We start from the raw sequence: 21,666 nt of genomic DNA on the forward strand, positions 1-21,666 counted from the left end.
CGCGGCGGGCGTCACAGAGCGCGGCGGGCCCGCCCCGCTCCGGGACGCGCGCGGGGCGCCGGGCCTGGCCAGCGGGCCCCCTTTCGGGTGGGAAGGAACGCGGGAAGAAAGTGACCTTCGGACCCTCGACTGTGCCCTGCACCGCCAAGGTGTTAACGGCTGCCGCCTCGGCTGTTAACGAGGAAAGCTGCTTTGATGGTCTTGTAATGTTGTAACCAAACAGCGACAGTAATAATACATATGGAGGCAGCTGATATAAATATGCTTATATCAGAAACGTTCAGTTTAAACAGCCCTGTGGGCCAGGGGCTGGTAAACATGTGAGAAAGTCCTCTGACTACTGGTGAATGAGATGGGTAGTTCAAACAATCTGGGAAAAATGATCTCTGTCCACTATATTGAATGCAGCCCTTTTTCGTGTTTGAACTCGCAAGCACATAGTAGGTTCGACAGAGCAATGGCACCCACAGATGCCAGCCTGCTAATCCCAAACCTGTGAATATAAAGCAACGTGGACTGCTCTGTGATGAAGGATCTTCAGGTGGGAACATCAACCTAGGTTATCCCAGGTGATCTCAATGTAATCCCAAGGGTCTTTATAAGAGGGGAGACAGGAGATTTGGGGTCAGTAATAATAGTAAAAAAAAAAAAAAAAAATGGCCATGGAAGCAAGAGCTTGTAATATACACCATGTTGACTATAGTTAATACCCTGTTGTATATTTCATACAAGCTGGAGGTGCCCCATGGACAGAGGAGCCTGGCAGGCTACAGTCATAGGGTCACCAAGAGTCTGCCACCCCTGAAGCAACTTGTCATGCACTGGAAACTGACCAAGGGAAGAAAAAGGATTCTCCCCTTGAAGCCTCCAGAAGAAAAGCAGCCCAGGTCCTACCTTAATTTTAGACTTTTGACCCCCGGAACGGTAAGATAATAAATTCATGTTGTTTTAAACCACTAAGTTTGTAGTAATTTGTTATAGCAGCAACAGGACATTAATACAATAGGTACCCAATATTTTTTACATGGAAGTGTAGAGAAAGGAACGCCTGGCAAGCCATATTGTGCATGCCCAGTCGCTTCAGGCATGTCTGATTCTTTGCAACCCTGTGGACTGTGGCCCATGAGCCTCCCCAGGCGGTGGGATTCTCCAGGCAGGAATACTGGAGTGGGTTGCCATACCCTCCTCCAGGGGGTCTTCCCCACTCAGGGACTGCACCCAAGTCTCCTGTATTGGAAGCAGATTCTTTACTGCTGTGCCACCTGGGAGGGTGCCTTTACATGAATTTAAACATGGAGAGATATAATTCATTGGTTCCAAAGAGGGACAAAGCTGAGCACACATGTATGTAGGCCCCCTCTCATTTAATTCCTGATTGGGCCAATCTGATTTGCTTTGGCCAATGAAATGTTAACAAATGTAACACAAACAAAAGCTTAAAAAGAACTTGTATATCACATCTCTGACATGGTCATGTGAAAAGACCCAAGCAATCTTTTGAAAGATGAGAACTCAGGGAACAGAGACAAGCCATGTTAATGGAGGCTCCATAGCCAGAGTAGTCCTAGCTTGTGCACCAGCAGATCACAGCATCATTAGTGGCTCAGGCAAGAAGAGGAGAACGGACTTAACTGACCCCAGCCCACTGGCTGACCTGCAAAATCATAAGCATATCCAGTGGTTGTTATTTGGTGGTAGTTTGTTATATGACAGTAGATAATTGACATACTCTGTTTCCCTAAGTTTCAGGTCAAAACTTGGATAAATTGAAATTATTCTCTTTGGGGGATCTACCCTTGTCAATTCTTTGTCTTGATATCAGCTAATTCAGTGTACAGTACTTTCCTTTGTAGTTCTCTTTGAAGATTAATACAAAGACACTTCTGCCTGAAAGTTTCCCAACGTGAGTATTTTTACTTGAGGAGGCCCACTCAGCATAGTTTATATATCAATGTCCTACAATTTTGTTCACAGATTAGTTTTCCTCTTCCAAATGATGTAGTATGTTTCCTTTAAGCTTTAGCAGTCTACTATTTGTTTTTAAAGTGTTTTATAATTTTTTCACGTCTCCTTTTGAAGTTTGGCCACACTTACTACCGTATTTTCTGTAAACTACACTCTGCTTGAAAGTTTACAAGAGAGTTAGGTTAACAGACCTGTTATGTTCTTGGAGAGAATCAACAGAAGAAACTATAGTGATATCTAGGTATTTTGATTCATGTTAATACCTATACATAATTTTACCCAAAGTGGGCAAAGGCAAATACAGTGCTTTTCTCTCTAACCCTATGGCTACCTTTAAGGCGAGCCAGGGGCTTTAAGGAGAAGTATACAAAGTAGTGAATGGGCTGCCCTAGTAGCTCAGACGGTAAAGCATCTGCCTGCAATGCAGGAGACCTGGGCTCAATCCCTGGGTTGGAAAGATCCCCTGGAGAAGGAAATGGCAACCCACTCCAGTATTCTTGCCTGGAGAATTCCATGGACAGAGGAAGCTGGCTGGCTACAGTTCACAGAGTTTCAGAGTTGGACATGACTGAGCAGCTAGCACACATACTAAACAGTGAAGGGGAAGATTCATTACATATAATCGACAGAGATTGGCTGTTGTATACCTATTTACACTCTAATACTTTAAATGTCAATTTTTCACTTAATTTATGCTATATGCACTTAATTTATAGTATCCCAATGAATTCAGGCAGACACCATTCCCAGCTTACCAAAAAGAATAATGAAGATAGCCCATGGAGTGTTTAATTACAAACCTGTCAGAATGTGCTGGCCATAAGGAATATAATAAATAAGGCATCTCTACTTAATGTGGTCTTAACTTAGACCTGGTAGGACTCAGCACCGACTTCCAGGAAGGAACACCTGGATTCTAATTTAATACCTGACATCTCCCTTAATACCTTCTGATCTCAGGCACTCCCTTGTATATCTTACCACCAGTGTTCCTCAAACCTTGCACAGGGTAGAAACCAAACTACTACTTTTAAGTAAATGTTTGAATTGTCAGTGCTGACTTCGCAGCAATATGACATTTGCTTTAAGGCAGTTTTCTGACTACCAGTGTACATTTCTCCAGATCTCATCCTTGGGAACAATATATAGTGTGCTGGAAAGATCAAAGACCAGGGCACTCAATAAGTGTTATACAGTTTCCTCTTTATTGATTATATGATTTTACCAACTTTAGTGATTACTATAAATCACTTTGCACTTGTCAGGTGGCTGGCTAAGATACCAGCCATACTCAAAAAGCAACAAAACTAAACACTTATAAAAGCATGGAATACAGGGACTAAGTTCATGGATTTAAACCTTGTTTTTTCTCATTTGTCATATGGGATGACTAAATGAGATAGTTTTTAGAAAGTACCATGACTTAGTGCTTAAATGCACAAGCCTTAGAGCCAGAGCCGGTGGGTGATAAATCCAAAGTCTGATAACTCTATAACAGTTAAGCAAGTTATCTTGCTTTCTGTACTTCAGTTTCCTCACGGATAGATGGAGATTACATTCAGGGGTGATTGTGAAGATCAAATGAAGCATGTCTAATGCTTAGAATAGTATTTGACACAGTTAGTGCACAATTAGTTACTATTATTGTCAACTGCAGTAAACCCATATTTTGGAAAATTTTAAATATATATATATATAAGGTATGTGAAGTGCTCAGCATGCTGTCCCCTGCATGTAAAAGATCCAAAAAATATGGATCTTATTGTCAGTAATATCAAATTACCATGCTTTATTTGAAATAATTTGGAATTGTAGGGTACACTTTGAGGGCCCCCAGTGGGATGAACATTAACTATTTTAGGGCAAAAGGGCTCCATCAAGATCAGTTACACTGCTTTATTTAAAAATAAAAAAGAGAAGACAAGGAGGACAGGAAGGTAGTAACTACTTTTGAAGTCATCCCCTGTCATCACCTAGGCATGGCAAAGTCACATCCGGCCTAAGGCACTCATTATCTCCTTGTCTTTGACTTACAAGGAATAAGAATAAAGTGGTCCATGAATACTAATATTTAAAACAATCAGCTTTTTAAAAATGACAAATGTGAACATATTTGTTTTTATATAGATACATAAAATAATTCATTTCTGTACTGTTTTATTAGAGCTTAACATTAGGGATAATTTTTTTTTTTTGGCCTCCTACTTCATCTTCTACTTGAAATCCATGCCATTCCAGGGAAATTTATTACAAAAACATGAATACATGGGTGACCTTTGTATGTCTATGGACACTGGTATTTTTTCATCTGAATTATAACCTCTTGGATAATACTTTGCTTTAAAAGAATAAACAGGGAGTTCCCTGGTGGTCCAGTGACCAAGACTGCCTTCCCAATTCAGGGGGCCCGGGTTTGATCACCTGGTTGCAAGCTGGATCCCAAATACCGCAGCTGGAGATCCCACATGCAGCAATGAAGACCGGGCACAGCCAAATAAATATTTTAATAGTTTAAAAAATAAAATAATAAAATGTCCACTAGTTTACTTTGTATGAATGTTGTATTTTTTCTCAGTTGAAACGATGGAGATTCCTTATAGAAAAGCACAGTATAGTCACAGTATTTGAAAATATATTTTAATGCTTACTTAACTCTATTTCCTAGGAAGCAGGCTGTAACTCAATCTATTGGAAAACGCTAGTGCTTTTAAACGATTTTGCTTTTTGATGTGTGTCTCCCACATCCTCCATGGCATCCCTCATCTATTTACCCCTTTCCTTTTCTTCCCCTTTCTATTTTTGATTTGCCCTATTCTATCACCCCCTTTTAAGTAAGCATTAATCTCTTTCCAATTCCTTCATCTCCCTTAGAATTCCTTTATTCATTAAAGATACATCTGCTGTTTTGTTGATCTTAGTAATTTCTAGTGTTTAGCATATTGGTATCTTCTCAGTAAGCATTATCTGTATATTAACGCGGGGGCCGTGGTACGAGAAGAAAATATGTATTCTCAAAATTACTTGGAGCACTTTCACTTGCGTGTGGGCACTGGCATTTGTACTGGATCGTTGGCGACAAAAATACAGGGAGTTGGAGCCACAGTGAGGAAGGCAGCTGTGCACGCCCCCTGGCGCCAGGCAGACTTTTTGGGGGGACCTCTCTGTACCTAGGATTTTGCAGGCAGCATTTACTGCTCCCCGTTTGTCTTGGTCCCGTCCCGGAGGCGGCTGGGTGGGAAAAGGGAAGGTTGTCAGGGGAACTGGGTTAAAAGTGAGGGTCAAGAAGTTGCCTATTCAAACAGCAGGTGCAAAGAAGCAGAAATTTTGAAGGAAGGGCTGTTAAACCCCCACCGACGGGGAGGTTACTTGTCGAGAGATGAGCGGGCCGAGGATTAAGGGATCACCTGAGCTGGAGAGCTGCAAACGCTTCTGACACCTGCGGCAGAATTTTCCAACAGACGGTATACCGGGGGTGGGGGGGGGGGGGCGGGCGGCGGGGACCGGAGCGCAGCAAAGAGCCGTTTTCGCGTGATTGGCTGAGCCCCCGGCCGCGGCGGGTGGGCGGGGAGCGGGGCGGTGGGGGCGGGGCGGGCCCGGGCCCGGGAGGGCGGGGCCGGGCGGGGCGGGGCGCCCCCGGCTGTCACTCAGCGGGTCGCGGTGGCTCCCCGCCCCCCGCCCCGCCCCCTCCCGACAAGCTCTCCAGGCCGCCCCCGCCCCCGTCCCCGCTCCGCCCCCGGGGCTCCGCCAGCGCGAGTCCCATCCCGGTCCGGCTACCTGGGGCGCGCCCGGCCGGGCAGCTGCGGGCCCGGCGCCGGTCGGCGGCGTCAGTGAGAGCCGTTCCCTCGGGCGGGGGCCGCCGACTAGAGCATGAGCGCGGACTCCTGCCTCCGGCGCGGCGGGAGCGGGGAGGGCAGGAGGCGCCGCGCGGAGGCCACCGTCCGGGGCAGCGCCGGGGGACAGCGGGGCGGGAGATGTGCCTGTCCTTAGCGGCCCAGCAAACAGCATGCACCCCGATGCCTCCGACAGCGGCGGCGCCGGCCTCGCGGGCGCCCCGGGCGAGCGGCGGCCGGAGCCCCGTGGGGACGCGGCGGCCCCGGGGGCGCCCGGCGGCGGGAGTCGGTGGGTGGCGGTGGCCGCCCTCGCCGCTGTGTGCGCCTCCTGCCTGCTGGCCGGCTGCTGGCCGGCAGTGGCGGGAGGCGCGGGGCCGGGCACGGTCCTCCTCAGGCTCAGCCTGTACCTGGGCTGCGCCGCGGCCGCTTTCCTGCTGGGGACCGTGTTCTCCCTGGTCTGCCGGAGCCCGCGAGCCCCGCCGCCCGACTTCGCCGCCGCCTGGAGGCGGCTGGCCGCACGCCGCCGGCCGGAGGTGAGTACCGGGCGCCCGCCCGCCGCCCGCGGCCTCGCCCGGCCCGCCCGCTCCGGGAGGGCCGGGGGTCGCGGCGGGCCGGTTCTCTCGGGGAAGGGGCGGGGGTGGGATGGGCCGGGCCGGCCGGGCGGGGAGATAGATGCTCGCGTCCTCTGGGCCCCCGCGCGGGGCGGGCTCCGGGCTCGGCGCGGGGCGGGCGGAGATGCACGCTAGCAGGCGATGTACTTAGTTGCCTGACTCCATCCTCAGTCCCAGGCTCGGGAGCTGAATAATCCTTCCAGATCTTGGCTGTGGCCCTGCCGCTGGGGAGCGGGGCGGCCGCTGTACGCAGGCGCTGCGCCTGGGGCCGGTCATCGCGCTGGGTTCTGGTAACCGTTCCCCGTGGGAGGTAACTTTTATGCCCTTTTACAGACCGGGAAACGGCGCAGAGGGGCTGGCTTGGCTTAAGTCCCCTGCCCGGTATACCTCGTGCCGAAAGCCCGGGTACGCTTTTTTTTTTTTTTTTTTTAATCACGCTTTCCTGTCTTCCGCCGTGTGGATAAGTATCGCAGTTTCAGTGATTTAGGAATCGGATGCCCGAAATCACGGTCGTTTGCATCGAAAGGAACGTTATCATCAGTGGGGTGTGGCGATCTAGTGGAGAACGGTGGTTAAGGAATGTAGGGAAGGACAGTATTTTAAATGAGCTCTCCGCTTCCTTAGTGCCAAACCGCTGCTTTTTCTCTACCTCCCAGCAGCTTCCCTTTCACAACCCTTGAAAAGAAACTCGGTTCTGTCGTAGCCGGACTTACCTCTTGGCTGAATTCTACAGTCATTAACCTGAAATAGTCACTCTGGAGTAAGGGAAGTGGCTGTGGCTCAACTTCGTAAGAGTATTTTGTTAGAAGCATTATTCCTCCCGGGGTTTTGTGTTTGTTTATAATACGACCTGGTGCTGCTGCTTTTTTTTTTTTTTAATCTCACCCTCTTCGCCAAAAGGACCCTTTTCCTCAGTGTATCAGTTCAGAAAGCAGAGCTGAAATAATGGCTAAAGAGGTGTAGGTAAAGGGGCGCCCATCCCCGCTAAGTTAAGCAGCTGTTTAGTATGTTAACGAACAGGAACGTCTGTTTTCATAAATAGCTCCAAACTATCTGTGTTTATTTCTCTTAAAAACCTGCACCGAGCTATCCCCCCCCCCCTTTTTTAATATCTAATTTAGCAAGAGTTGGTGAGTAGGTGTATTTTCCCTCTTGCTTTTTCCCTACAATGATAAAAGACCCCAAGATTTTATTGTTGATCTGTGAATGATGTCACAGTTCTTTGGAGTATTTTAAGATGTTGTGATCTATTCCATGTGTATTTAATCGTATTTACTGAGTCGTTTACAGAAACCGGGTATTATTTTGGAAACTCGGGTTGAATCAACAAGACCAACAAAAGCCCTGCTTTCTGGAGATTATAATTCTTAAGGGGGAATTGGGCATGAAACAAAGAAATAAGTTACTTTTGCATAGTGATAAATGCTTAAATGCTTCTGAAACCAAAAGTAATTAAGAATTAAGTGATTAGGAGTGCCTGGTCTGTGGGGGCAGGAAGTTTAGATGGCGGGGTCAGGGTCTAAGCCTTGGTATTGTCAGTCCTCTGGCCTGGAAGCCTCACGGGTGGTTTACCTCCCTTTTTCCTGGAAAATACATTCCCCCAAAGCTCCCAGCTCACTTGTACCTCTGATAAAACTTAGGTTATCATCCAGAAAGATGCTTTAGTAGAGGAAGCAGAGAAAATACTACATTAAAGGTGACAGAAAAGGAAGCAGCTTATGTGACCTCTCATGTATACGATCTGAAGATTTCAGGCAGCGGAAGAGGTATAAGTGTACGTTAAAGACAGGCGATTATTGGTCATTCTTTTTGAATTCAGATTCCCTCAGCATTAAATAGGAAAATAAGTACATTAGGAGGTTTACTTTCTGTTACCTAGAATTAAAGTGTATGCACACATGCTATTCATATGTGTGTGCCTACTCAGTTGTGTTCACCTCTGCAACCTTATGGACTGTAGCCTGCCAGGCTCCTCTGTCCATAAGATTTTCCAGGCAAGAATACTGGAGTGGGTTGCCATGCCCTTCTGCAGGGGACCTTCCCAACCCAGGGATCAAGCCCACGTCTAAAATTATTTTTATATATTTACAGTACCAGTGCAGTTTACTCAAGCCTTTCATTGTGCTGTATTTCCAATAACTTATGCTTAAGGTTTTTAAAAAATGCTCCTTATGAATGGAAGCATAAGCATGTGGTGTAGTGTATAATATCTGTCAGTTCTGTGGGGGTAGGAGCTGGACCACACGGGTCATCTAACATATGTGGAGGGGGTGGCTGTTTTGTAGTGAACCAAATGGTGTCTCTTAAGATACAGTGACTACTTTACTACAGAAATTGTGACTCAGCATTAAGAAAAGAATCCTCATTTGTTCTTGTATATTTCAGATTCTTCTAGTGTCTGCTGAACGTGTCAGACACTAGGATCTATCCTATCTGTTCATCCTTTTTTTTTTTTTTTTTTCCCTTCTTGACTTTCTTCTCTAGAGGGGAAAAAAATGCATACACTCTTAAAGGTAGGCAACTAGAGAAGTCTAAACTAAAAGGGAGAAGGTGTTTTCATGTCTAGACGTGTTCAAATGCTCCTGCACGCTTTATAAGGTAGCTGTTGGTTGTCATAGCTCTTTGTAGTTGAGATCCTTGTTATCCCTTGTACCTTGCAGGAGCTCCAAAAAAATGTTTGCTGATGATAATGAAAAAAATTAGGTCAGTTTGTGGTCAGTAACTGAGGGCTTTCCCCCTTCAGTTAACCTAGTGTTTATTGAGCATCACTTATGTGCAAAGAATTTTATTTTACTTGGCTGGGAATCATTACTGATTAGTAAAACTGATTTTTCAACTCGGGTAGAAAGACCATCCAGTGGTATATTCAGGTGGCAAAAAAAAAAAAAAAAATGCTTTGTGTAAGGTCAGGAAGGTTGATGCTTAAGTCTTGACATTTGCTCTCTGGGCCCCACTTTAGAAAAACTTGAACTTTGTTGCAGGCCAGCTGGCTGGAACTGTGATGCTCTGGGGCTGGCCTGCTTCTGGGGCAACAGTTGTTAGCCCTGCTTTGCTGAGTAGGCTGCCATAGAGTAGTGCTCCTTGGTCCAAGGTTTGGCGTTGTGCCAGACCTGTCAACTCACGTGGACCAAAGGCGTCAGACTCGCTAGCTGCAGTTACCTGACCCTAGCTCATGATCTGACCAAAGCAACAGCAACGAAAACATGGGCATAATGAATCAATAGTTTAGAAACCTTACTTTCGTTACTAGACTAGCGGTACAAAGTGCATCTTCATATAATGGAAAAAAGGAAAATAATTTCATACATTTTGGTGATAAAAATAAGGAATAACTTTTTAAGATGTCAGTTGTTCACATAGTTTATGAATTTTTCTCTTTTACATGGTAATTTATTAGATGTTTCTTGATTTACGCTTGATTTACACCATTAAGTTAAAAATAAGCACTGGACAAATGAAGACTGGAGGCCTGATACAAGAAAGTCCACAAAGGTGCTTAGTAGCATAATGGGAAACTAAAGTCCACTGCTGTGTGAAGAAAATATTAGTGAAAGACTTTTCCAAGTTTAGACAGAAAAGTTCAAGAAGTTCATCAAACCTCATAAGCATTTACTGTATATCCACTGCATATTGCTTTTCTGATCTCTGGAGATCATTTTGGCCTAGTTAGTTGCTAAATGTCAGTGCCAGGCACATAGTAGGTTCTCTATGGATGGATTTTTGTCCCTAATGAATGGATTGTTGTTTGAGATGAGAACAGACTTGAGTATCCGACTGACATTTTTAAATTTGAAATTTCAGCCACAGTTCCTTAGAGAAGGGATCATAGTCTCACCGGTGTGTAGTCGCTCAGTCTTGTCTGACTCTTTGGGACCCCGTGGGCTAGCCCGCCAGGTTCCTCTGTTCATGGGATTTCCCAGGCAAGAATATCTCAAGGTAGGTGTCACTGAGAATTTCGATAGTTGCTTTGCGTTAAGTGCGTGGCAGCGTTTATTCAGTGTTGGGGAAGATTCAGAGATGAACAAGATGCCCTCTGTCCCTGCCCTCTCAGGCTGAGTAGATTAGATTGATAGGGAGGACTGGAGGGGAGGACAGATGTTTATAGAGACAGTAAAAACATTCACACAGCAACCCAAGGCGCCACTTGGCTCGGGTGGGACTTCGAGAATCCCTAAATGAGCTCTTTTACTGATACAAAAGTTCTTTTGAGTAAAACAAACTCGATTTTGTTACTCAAGGGAAAAAGAAAAGAACCAAGATGTAGGGAGACTATACACAGCCTCTTTGTGACGCTCCTTTATTATGCTAATATGATAAACTAATCCTAAATAATTTGATAATGGATAGTGGTGTAATACACTTACTGTCTTCAGATTATTAGGTTGTATTTTGACCGGGGGATTTAAGTCAGGGTGGCTACTGGGAAAAATGTTTTTGAGCAAGATGGCTTTTGAAACCCCCTTATATCTAATTGTAGTGTAAGAATTATTTACCTTAAATTCATTCTATGCATAATTTTTAAATTTAAGTTTTTTTGCAGGTTATGGATTCACATGGCTTTAATAGAAAAAAGAAAAACATATAAAAGGATATGCATTGAAAAAAAAAAACTCCCCTATAGGCAACCATTATTAACAGTTGATTGTTCTTCCAGATATGTATTATGTATATACAAGCAAATACAAATACATACTCAAAAACAATATAAACAGTGATTACACATAAAAGAAAATTATTTTCTGTATCTTTATTATGAAGGAACTATTTCTTAGGGTTAGTAGACATCAGAAGTTACATATGAAGAATGGTAACTTCAAAGTAGGAAGCTACAATTCATGATTAAACCTGGAACATTAAAAAAATGGTCATCGAAACCAGCAAATGTATTCTAAGAAATGATGAACATGTATTTTTGAATTTAGCAAAGCTGTCTGAAGGAGGCTTACATATATTTTCACAATTTGTACAAAACCAAAAGGAGTTCCCTGGTGGCTCAGCTGGAAAAGAATCTGCCTGCAGTGTGGGAGACCTGGGTTCCAGCGCTGGGTTGGGAAGATCCCCTGGAGAAGGGAGAGTCTACTCACTCCAGTATTCTGGCTTGGAGAATTCTATGGACTGTATGGAATGCGGTCGCAAAGAGTTGGACACAACTGAGTGACTTTCACTTCACTTCAAAACAAACCCAGAAAATTGTATTTTTTCATATTGTATCCTAAATTATTACAAGATTTTGAATATGATTCCCTGTTGTTGTTTAGTCGCTAAGTCTTGTCTGTTTGCAACCCCATGGACTGTAGCCTGCCAGACTCCTCTCTCCATGGGATTTCCCAGGCAAGAATACTGGAGAGGGTTTCCAGTCCTTCTCCAAGGGATCTTCCCGACCCAGAGATTGAACCCGCGTCTCCTGCTTGGCAGGCAGATTCTTTACCACTGAACCACCTGGGAAGCACCCCTAGGAAATTGTTTTAGAGACAGAGTATGTGTACTGTTCCGGGTTTGAGTTGCCAGTGCGTGTAATCAGATGAATCCCAGGAGGCGGGATAGCAGAGGTGGGTTGAGGGGGTTGTGGAAGTCCTCAGCTGTGAGCGAGTAGGGCTGGGTTGTTGTCTGCTGTTAGGACAGCTCCTCGTGCCTTCTGAGCTCTGGAGTGTGGCATCAAAGCTGGGTTATGGAAATGTGATTGGGGGAGACTGGAGGAGAAGCCCTAATCAGTTGCAGTGATACAAAGTGAGAGTTAATAAAGCTGTGTGAAGGGAGACCGGAGCCAGGAGTGACTTTCATGTTTCTTTCACATTAATGTCATGACGGGTGAAATTTCCGGTGACTTTCCTGTGAGACGTTTCTTTCATGATAATTATCAGTAGTTATTACAGATGGGTTCAAGAATCTTTTCAAGAGTATCTGAAGATTCTCTTTAAATAATAAACTCAGCTGCAAACTAAAGGGTCCTACTATTTCTTCACAAATGTTAAGACCAAGTCTCCAAGCTTGAGCAATCTACTTGGAGCCTAAATTCTGCTCATTCCCAAGAGATTTATTTCTAATTCTCTTGAATCTTAAGCCAGTTTTGTTTTGGAAACATGCTACGATGTCAGCTTTCATAATTAAATGTTGCCTTCTTAAAGATATCTTAGGTTTCATTTCCCAACTTTATCATTTTGAGGGTAGGAAGTGCCCTACTTTCCTTAGGAGGTATGAGCCCTCGTACAGTCGGAATAGTGCACATTCTTGTACTAAAAAAGGTGACTCAGCAAGTTTGGTGCTGAAGGCTTAGGTTTTAGAAAAGGAAATGTCTGTGGAAGCCTGTTAGTATTAAAATCATGACATAGAAACTTGCCTTTAAAAAAAAAAAATTGCAGTTTCGCTTTTGAAAGAAAAACTTGGAAACTCGGAGCTTGTATTTTTACCAACTTCACTGTTAGGTGACTTTCTAAATGAGGGCTGCTTGTTTGCGTGGAAGTCACCGATGACAGGGGTAGATAGCCCTTTCTGGGGACTCTGCTGGGCACCCTGGGGGCTGGGTTCAGTTAGTCATTCTTAGACCCTCCTTTAGTCCTGGTGTGTGTGCTTATTTAGTTTCTCCAAACACAGTGGAGCTTTCCAGAAAGCCCAGTGGGTTTGGGTTGCATTTTGGTGGGCTCCTCAGCTCGAATAATGCTTTGTGAGAATGCAGTTAGGAGGTGACGTGTGCGGGCTCTGTCCCCAGGGCTGGCCCGTGCCTATTAGTGATGCTAGGCACTGGCCGGTCCCAGTCCATTTGTCAGCCAGCCCGGGGCTTGCATGTGTGAACAGCCGTGAGCTGGACGTAGAGGAAAATGAATATGGTAACTCCAAGTGAAACAGCTCCAAGGCCAAGGGGGAAACCAGAAAGAAGAATAAGACATTGGAACTTGTTTAGGTCACTAGGATCTATTTAATAGTAAGCTTTCTGTTTTAGTGTAGACTACACCTCTTGGAAAATTGGATGCATTTTTAACAAGTACTCATTTCTAAAGTAACCTGCCTTGCTGTAGTTCTCACCCACCTTGTATGTATGAGTGAGTTTACATTAATAGTAGTAACTCAGAGTGTACAGAGTTTGCTCCCGTCTGCTCACGCCGGGCTTCATCCTGCAGTCCTCCTCTTATTTCTGCCAGCCCAGAGGCAGGATTTATGTACACATGAGTGCCTTCACTTACGTTCTTCTGTTCCTGGTGACTGCAGAACATTTGAGAGAGGCTCCTCTGTGTCACCCGAGCCAGTCTGTGAAAAATGACATTTCTTCTTTGCCTCCTGCTCTCTCAGTTTCCTCAAACTGGAGATCCAGGAGGGCTTGGTCCTTCTTTTTTTTTTTTTCCCCCTGAGCCAAAGCCACGTTATGTGCTTTAAGGAAGTTGAGAGTATAGCCTTGTTTCTCTCACTGGGTATGGTTAAACTTAGTTTTTACCATGTAATAGAAGCTGAGAGGAGCTTACGTCTCTGTCTGCATCTCCTGTGAAGGTACTCCATCACCTCTGTCTACCTCCCCTCCATCCCTGCAAAAAAAGACGACTGAGCGGCTGGGCACATCCTGGGCTCAGAGCAGCGCCTGGGGTCAAGAGCTTTCTCGAGTCTCCAACCTTGAGCCACTACTCTGAAGGCCTCTCCTCATATGCAGATATAGTTGTGCAGATTGTGCCAACTCGTTTGATGTGAAGTTAACATCCTAAACATTCCAGAAATTGCAGTGGGTTTTTCCTGAGGCACAGCTGTTAATCTCGTATTGTTTCTTCTGATTTTTTTTTTCCGCACCTCACTGAACCTTTCTGAGATTTCAACCCCTAGATAACCTCAGGAAGTTGCTTTGTTTCCTAGATTTGAATTTTGATCATTCTTGAGGTCCCATTTGTGGAAGTATCTGGCTCTCAGGCAGTTTTACCCTGGGTGCCCCACCTCTGCCCCTCCCAAAATCGCCATCTTCTCAGGCTCAGACTCACTTATTCAACTGCTTACCCTGACCTTTCCCTTGGTGCTCTCAGTGGGGCCTGACACCGTCAAGTCCAGGTCTCCATGTGTCCTGTGATCAGGTCCACGTCCCTCTCACACTGCTCCTGTGTCAGTGTCTGGCACCCCTGCAAGTCCTCCATCCGGAAGCCTGAGGCCTTCCTGACGTCTCCTCCTTCCTTCCCACATGCAGTCCCATCCTCCAGACCTATCTCCTTACCTCTGGAGTATCTTACGTCCACCTGCTTCTTCCCATCGCTCCTGCTTGGTCCCAGCTACCATCATGTGCCTCGGGTGACTGCAGTAGCCCCTTGGTTCATCTCTCTGCCTCCCTGTCCCTCCTCCAATTCATTCTCTTAAAGATGCAAGCCCAGTCCCAACCCTCTTTCACACCATGTTTAATTAAAAGCCCTCAGCAGCTTCCTGGTCCTCATAGTTCTCCAGCCTGGTCTCCTGTCATAATTACCTTTACCCCTCATGCTCCATCCTCAGCCGTCAGAGTGCCAAGCCCGCTCTGTCGATGTTGACTCTGAGTATTGCTTGCTGTGTCTCTAGCCCCCGATGCCCCCTTGCCTAATTAACTTCTCCTCGGGCTTAAGACGTCACTTCTGCAGAGCGACTCTCCTTGTCTGCCAACTGCATATGTTCTCGTAGCACCACGCACCTTTCCTTCACTGTACTTGGCTCAGTTGTAGATACTTGCACGGTTCCTTGTGTCTTTCTCACTAACCCCTGAAGTCCATGAAGGCAGAAACTCCTCTCTGTCTCTTTAACATCTAGCATCATTGAGCAGGTGGGCAGTAAACATTTCTTGAGTGAATGAGTGGCTGGGAATCAGCAGAGCACAGGCATTCAGAGAATGGTCTTGGAGTCAGCCAGCCCTTTGAGTTTGAATCTGAGTCTGCCTTGGTAACTGTGGGACAATGGGCAGCTTATTTAAGATTTCTGAGCCTCAGTCTCCCAATCTGAAACGTGGATGTAATAAATACCTTCAGAGGTTGTTTGGAACAATGTGGTGGTATTTGAAGACACAAGTACTGGTGTTTGTGAAAGTGCTTTGAATTAGAAGGTGTTAAATTGTGGATTTTACACTTTTACCTTTTTAATTTACTTATCTTTGGCCTCATCATGCAGCTTGTGGGATCTTAGTTCCTCAACTTAAGATTGAACCCAGGACCTGGCAGCAAAAGTGTCCAACCCTAACCACTGGACTGCCAGGGAATCACCCACTTTTACCTTTTTTAAAAAACGCTTTTAAAATAAGATTGAAGATGCAGCTTCCAAAAAACTATACAAAATAAATGTATAGTTGGGTGAGTGATTATAAAGACAATACCCTTGTAACTTCTGGAAGCTCCCCTGTTTGTCCACCCCAATGGCAGGCCCTTCCCTTCCACCTAAGTAACGCCATCTTGACTCCATCATAATCACTTCCTTGTGTGTTGTTATAATTTTATCAGTCAAATGGGCATCCGTGGATGTTATAGTTTAGTGTTGCCCATTTGAAAAAAATATTGTCTTCCTTGTATACTTTTTATCCCCTGTGGGTTATCTATTGAAGAACCTGGAGCATTTGTCTTGTAGCATCCTGTAATCTGGATTTTGCTGGTTGCATATGAATGCTTCCCAGGTGGCTCAGTGGTAAAGAATCTACTTGTCAAGCAGGAGACACAGCTTTGATCCCTGGGTGGGGAAGATCCCCCTGGAGAAGCGAATGGCAGCCCACTCCATTATTCTTGCCTGAATGTCATGGACAGAGGAGCCTGGCGGGCTACAGTCCACGGAGTCACAAAAGAGTCTGACATGACTTAGCAACTAAAACAGCAACATATGAATGATACAGCTCAGCTTGTTCTTTCTTCCTTTGCATGTCCGGCCTGTTGTCCAGATCAGACTCGTGTTTGACCCCTTTGGCAGGACTGTAGGTGGTGTGTGAACTTGCATTAGGAGGCGCATAATATCTGATTGTCTTTTTTTGGTTTTATTAGTAGCTGTTGATGCTCAGTTACTTGGATTTGTTGGGGGTGACAAATAGGGGTGTTTTAATTCTGTCATTTCTCTCATTTATTGGTTTGAATTTTTTTGGAAAGAGACATTTTCCAATCATCTACTCTTTGGTTGCACAGTGGTACAGTTCATATGAAAAAGCAAGATAAATACTAGATTCTTTCCCATTATCAGTTTTCCAAGATAATGTGTTGGTTCCCCCTCATCCTCTGAAGGTGACCAGTTAGTTATGTGTTTAAAAAAGTATTGTGAACTCATGAATTAGAATGTATTTTATGGGTTCCAATTAGTTGTAATTATATTACATAATTTCTTTTTTGAAGGCAGTCTCATCTCTGGCCAGTGGAAGTCTTTTCAAGTTGGCTCCTTAGTCCTTTCGATATGACCCCACCAAGTCTGAGAGTTTTCTTGCTATCTGGTTTGGCAAGATAGATCAGGTTCGTTTTGAGTGTTTTCTGCTCACACCTGGAACTAGCGATTTCTCCACAAAGAGCCCTGATATCTTTTAAGGGGAAATAGTATTTCAAGAACTCACTCTGTCTCACTTTTGAGCAGCACAGCCAGACTCAGACCTACTATTGAGACTTTAGCTGATCATTTGTTTGTGGGGTGACCAGCTGTCCCTGTTTACTCAGGGCTGTCTTTGTTCTCACATTGAAAACCCTGTGTCCTGAGGAGGTGGGGGCTCATTCCAGGTGTTAGGGAGGCTCATTGCTGTTGGTTTGGTTACTGTGCCTTGACCTTCTCTGTGGAGAGGTTGGAAAAAATATGTATGAGATCTGTCTTTTGCAAAGAATAATCACTCAGTAGTGAGATTTATATACTCTCTGTCTCCTTCAAGGCAGGTAAGACTTACTTTGAATAGCGCTTTGCCATTTGCTTATTATAGCCTATAAATTGACTTTGTTAATGGGTTCTGGAAAATGGTTTCTATGGCTGACGTTTGATTCATTTTACTGTAACGGATGGCTCTGAGTATAGTGGACAAATACATGTACCACAGGAGTCATAATATGAATGTCATAAAGTGAATGCCTCAATAACTGCTATAGCTAAACTTAATATTTATTGCATTTACTGTATGTATGTATGTATACGCATTACCCAGTTAAATGTTTGTCTTTCATGGGAGGTAGGAACAGTTAATCTCATGTTACAGATGGGAAAACTGAGGTTTGCCATTCTGCTGTTTAGTCGTTAAGTCATATCACTTTTTTCGACCCCATGGACTGTAGTCCGCCAGGCTCCTCTGTCCATGAGATTTCTGAGGCAAGAATACTGGAGTGGGTTGCCATTTCTTTCTCCGGGGGATCTTCCTGACTCAGGGAACTGACCCGGGTCTCCTGCTTGGCAGGTGGATTCTTTACCACTAAGCCCCCTGGGAAGGCCAAACTGAAGTTTAGAGAGGCGAAAGCATGTGCCCAGAGCAAGTGGAAGAACTAAATTAAACCCAGGTCTTTCTTATTTTGGAGCCTCTACAGTTATTTTAATTATTTAATTATTAAAGGTTTTAATTATTAAAGATTAGTCTGGCCTGATTCAGGTTTTAGAAAACTTGAGCATCTTTGGGATGGTTCTAGTATCTGTTTAGGAATTAGTGTCACTTTAGAGGTCTCAGAATGACATCACAACTGCCCCTTCTGTGCCCGGGACAGTCACTGCTGATCAGGTAAGGCCGCTTCTCTCCTCCGCCCCCCGAGTCCGGATGAAGCCTCAGATTCCTTTTCTTTTTTCTTTTATTTTTATTTTTTTTTTTTTAGATTCCTTTTCAACGTAGCTTTCCAGGCAGCCACTAAGATATTACTAGTTGGCATATAACATGAGACCCATCTGCCATCCTGTGTGAGAACCGTGTGGAACAACAGTGAAGCCTCCAGGTTCCCACTCTGCCCTCACTATATTGTTATCAGTCAGTCAGTCACACGTTCTTTTCTTCTGTTCTGGGAAAAATCAGAGTTTTCTAAACCGTGATCCGTAGACACTTAATTTCGGAGATGCTTTTAGTTATTATACACTGCAAAAACAGAAGAGGCGAGATGAGAGGCTTGTCGAGGGGAGCGGGTCACATCAGTTTGAAGATGTACGTTCTTGAGGCTTTCCACTGTGTATTGCTATGATAACGTTCTGAGCAATCCGAGTAATTCAACTTTTTTTAATCCAGTGTTTTCTAAACATGACTTACACCTGTGAACCCCACACCCCCCCCCCCCCTTTTTTTTAAACAGTGAGACTTCCTATCTTAAGATGTGATACATTGGTTTACTCACCCAAGGTCTCAGTGGTGCCATCTGTAAACAGGGGGCTGAGGAGAACACCTACATCTTGGGGTGGATTTAGGTGAGGTTGGGAAGCCTGAGTTCACTGCAGGGGCTGCTCGGTTTCTTATCTTTATTCCCTTATTCTCAATAAGCATCTATCTCTGTCTCTAACTTTGTGCTCATAATTGTGTGTGTGTATTTTTTTCTAAGAAAGCCTTCAATACTCTGTAAATTCCAAGCTCTGTAAAACCTGGATCCACCTCTCTCAATATCCCTAGAGTTATTTTGGTTGTTAAATAATTTCTTGAAGCTCTTAAAAAAAATTTAAAAAAGGATACATAACCCAGAGGTAGGAAAGTCCTGGAGGAGGTCAGGCTGCATGTGGACACACCCCGCTCAGGACCACCCCCTCTGTCTGTCTGAGCTCTGCCCTCCCCGTAGGAGGGCCTGGCTCTCCCTGGCTAGTGGTCCAGAAAGAGGGGGGGATAGTGAGCCCAGATTTGTCACTGGAGACTGTGTGGGTGGCGTCTGGGAGGGCAGGGTGGACACGGGGCAGACACGGTACTGATCCTCTTGGGTGAGGGGTGAAGGGCAGGTGAGGAAGCAGAGATGGGGTGCGCGGTGCTCCCTACCAGCTTGGCTGAGAAGGAGAGAAGGCGGCGTTCACAGGTGTGTATGTGCTAGGTGTGCTTTGGGCAGTTTTGTAGTGGAGAGATTTAACCGCAGTTTTGGGTTAAAGAGAAGAGCCTGAAGATCCCAGAGACAGGATGCTGACAGGCCAGGGCACAGGTGGAGGGGCCAGGCTCGAGACTACGGGAAGGAGATAGAAGCAGGAGCAGAGAGAGAAGCTCGTAGGCTGCAAGGCTGGCAGGGAATCGAGACGTTTCACACTGGGTCGCCTTGACACTCTTGGTGAGTGGGAGGCAGATTAATTGCTGATAGTTAGGAGGATGACGTGTCGCGGGTAATTTTATTGAGGTGGTAAGAGATTCCGTGAGTCTTTTGTGACTCTGTCCCAAGTGATGTAAAATGATGGCTCCACTCCAGTACCCTTGCCTGGAAAATCCCATGGACGGTGGAGTGTGGTAGACTACACTCCATGGGGTCGCAAAGAGTCGGACACAACTGTGTGACTTCACTTTCTTTCACTTTCACTCTTGTATTAAAATAAATCTTCCCAGAAATAAGACTTCCTAGCTTTTTCTCAGGGGTCATAATCTTTTGTCTTCACCACCATTTAGCAGTGTTTTGCCAAATGTGGTCTAAAGATGCATACATAATTTAGGAATTCTTGCTAAAAATGCTGTGTTTCAAAGGCACGCCTTATAGTTGCTGAATTAGGATCTAGAAATCTGCATTAGAACAAACTCCCCAAGTGAGTCTTGAAAATGAGTTCATGTGTTTCCAAGCAGGGGCTGGGGGCTTCCTGAGGTGAACAGGGACCGAGAAGACTGGGAGCTGTATCCGGTGGTCCTGTCCTATGGACCCACACTCCCCACCCGTCCTCTCTGCTCAGAGGTGGACTGGCTGCTACACTGAGGCTTATCTTTAACACCATGTTTCTCATAAGGAGGTTTTATTCTTTGAATTTCTATACATTTATTTTATATAGAAACGGAAGACTTTCTATGATCTAGATCTAGCTGGGATAGACAATTTTTACTCTCCAGTTATAAGGGATGTGAAAGTCCGTCTCTTTGAGTAGATTCCATTGAATTGTATTTTCTTTTCTTCTTTTTTGCAACTAGTATTTTTATGGCAGTAATCCATCTCACGCATTATCAGTATCTAGTACATGTATGTTATCCAAGCTGCTGCCTGGAGCTCAGCTTTTTGCTTCAAGGGAGCTATGAAAATATTAGAAATCTCACTGAATCAAATCACTGATATGATGTTTTTGTAGCTAGATCCTGAATATTTTATCACCAGTTTTCATTTAAAAGCCAGTCAACAAATTTAATAAGAGTGGTATTATGGGTATTCGGGATAGTAATGAAGAAAAAAAAAAAGTGATTGCTTTCATTAAAGCATCTCTGTGAAAAAAAGCAGTTCTGTGTGACTCATCGAGTTGTTGAGTTACATGATAGCTTTGAAGCAGGGGCAACTGCTCTGGCTTCTTCTCCATTTCAATTCAGTGGTTTCAGTGAGAATTCTTATGAAAATAATTTTTATAATTTACTTCACTGTGTATGAACTTCAGAATTCTTATGAAATGATCTCTTGAATTGATTGTATATTTGAGTAGATTTTCTTCCGTGACCTGGGCTGGAGAGCGAAATGTAGAGGAGAGACCAGAATAGGAAAAACGCTAGAATTCCTAAGCAGAGCCTCCCACAGTGTTCAAGCTCATTAGTTATTTGATTATGAGCTTCTGTTCCATCAAGGATAGATTAAGCCCCTTGAGCCCAGAGAGTGTATTTACCTTTGTCTCTGGAACCCAGCTAAGCGGCAGACGCACAGAGTCCTCATTGCATGTTAGATGATTGAATGAGTTGATGGAAATGTGAAAACCTCTGATTTCCCTCATGAGCTCAGAATTACAGTGTGAGCCAGTGATAAAATGGCTGCAGAATTTTTCTTACACAAATCTTTGCAGGAATGCAGAAGGCGGCTGCCAGTCATCAGTGATCTTTCCTAAGCCAGTTTGCTTTTTCCTCATTCTTCTCCCCCAGCCCCAGTCTCTTGTCCTGTACTTGCCAGTTTAGACACACTGCCGTCTGCCTGTGTACTCTCAAGTGCATGTTCTAATTTCAGTTTCCAAATCTGTGCCTGATTTGAAATACACTTACATTTCTCTTGTAATCAAGTGGAGTGTGTTTTCTAAGGAGCTTCAGATCTGAGTCCTTGACATTAGAAATGAAGCACATTTTTTTTCCTCCCACGAGCCTAATTTGTCCAACTGAATGGAAAACCAACCCTTAGTATGTTAACCTGTCTCAGAAAATACCTCTGTTCAGTTAATAGAGATTTTTCCTTTGCATTAATAATCATTTTTTCTTAGCAGATTAATAACCAAGAAACATCATTAAAGGA

At 44.7% G+C, this 21,666-nt stretch overlaps 1 protein-coding gene across 5 annotated transcripts in view; it reads left to right on the forward strand.

The window, feature by feature from the left end:
- Window positions 1–5,698: 5,698 nt before the first annotated feature.
- Window positions 5,699–21,666, forward strand: part of SNX25 (sorting nexin 25) — a 93,864-nt gene continuing 77,896 nt past the window's right edge. For 3 of the 5 annotated variants that reach the window (XM_043893502.1, XM_043893503.1, XM_043893504.1), the window contains exon 1: window positions 5,700–6,328. In XM_043893502.1, coding sequence (XP_043749437.1) covers window positions 5,969–6,328 — 360 coding nt within the window. In that variant the 5' untranslated portion in view covers window positions 5,700–5,968. Of the gene's footprint in view, window positions 6,329–6,662; window positions 6,717–21,666 lie in introns of those variants that run through there. The other 2 variants (XM_043893505.1, XM_043893507.1) reach the window with 2 other exon arrangements.

Source organism: Cervus elaphus, chromosome 32 (genome assembly GCF_910594005.1).
Source record: "Cervus elaphus chromosome 32, mCerEla1.1, whole genome shotgun sequence".
NCBI classification, from domain to species: Eukaryota; Metazoa; Chordata; class Mammalia; order Artiodactyla; family Cervidae; genus Cervus; species Cervus elaphus.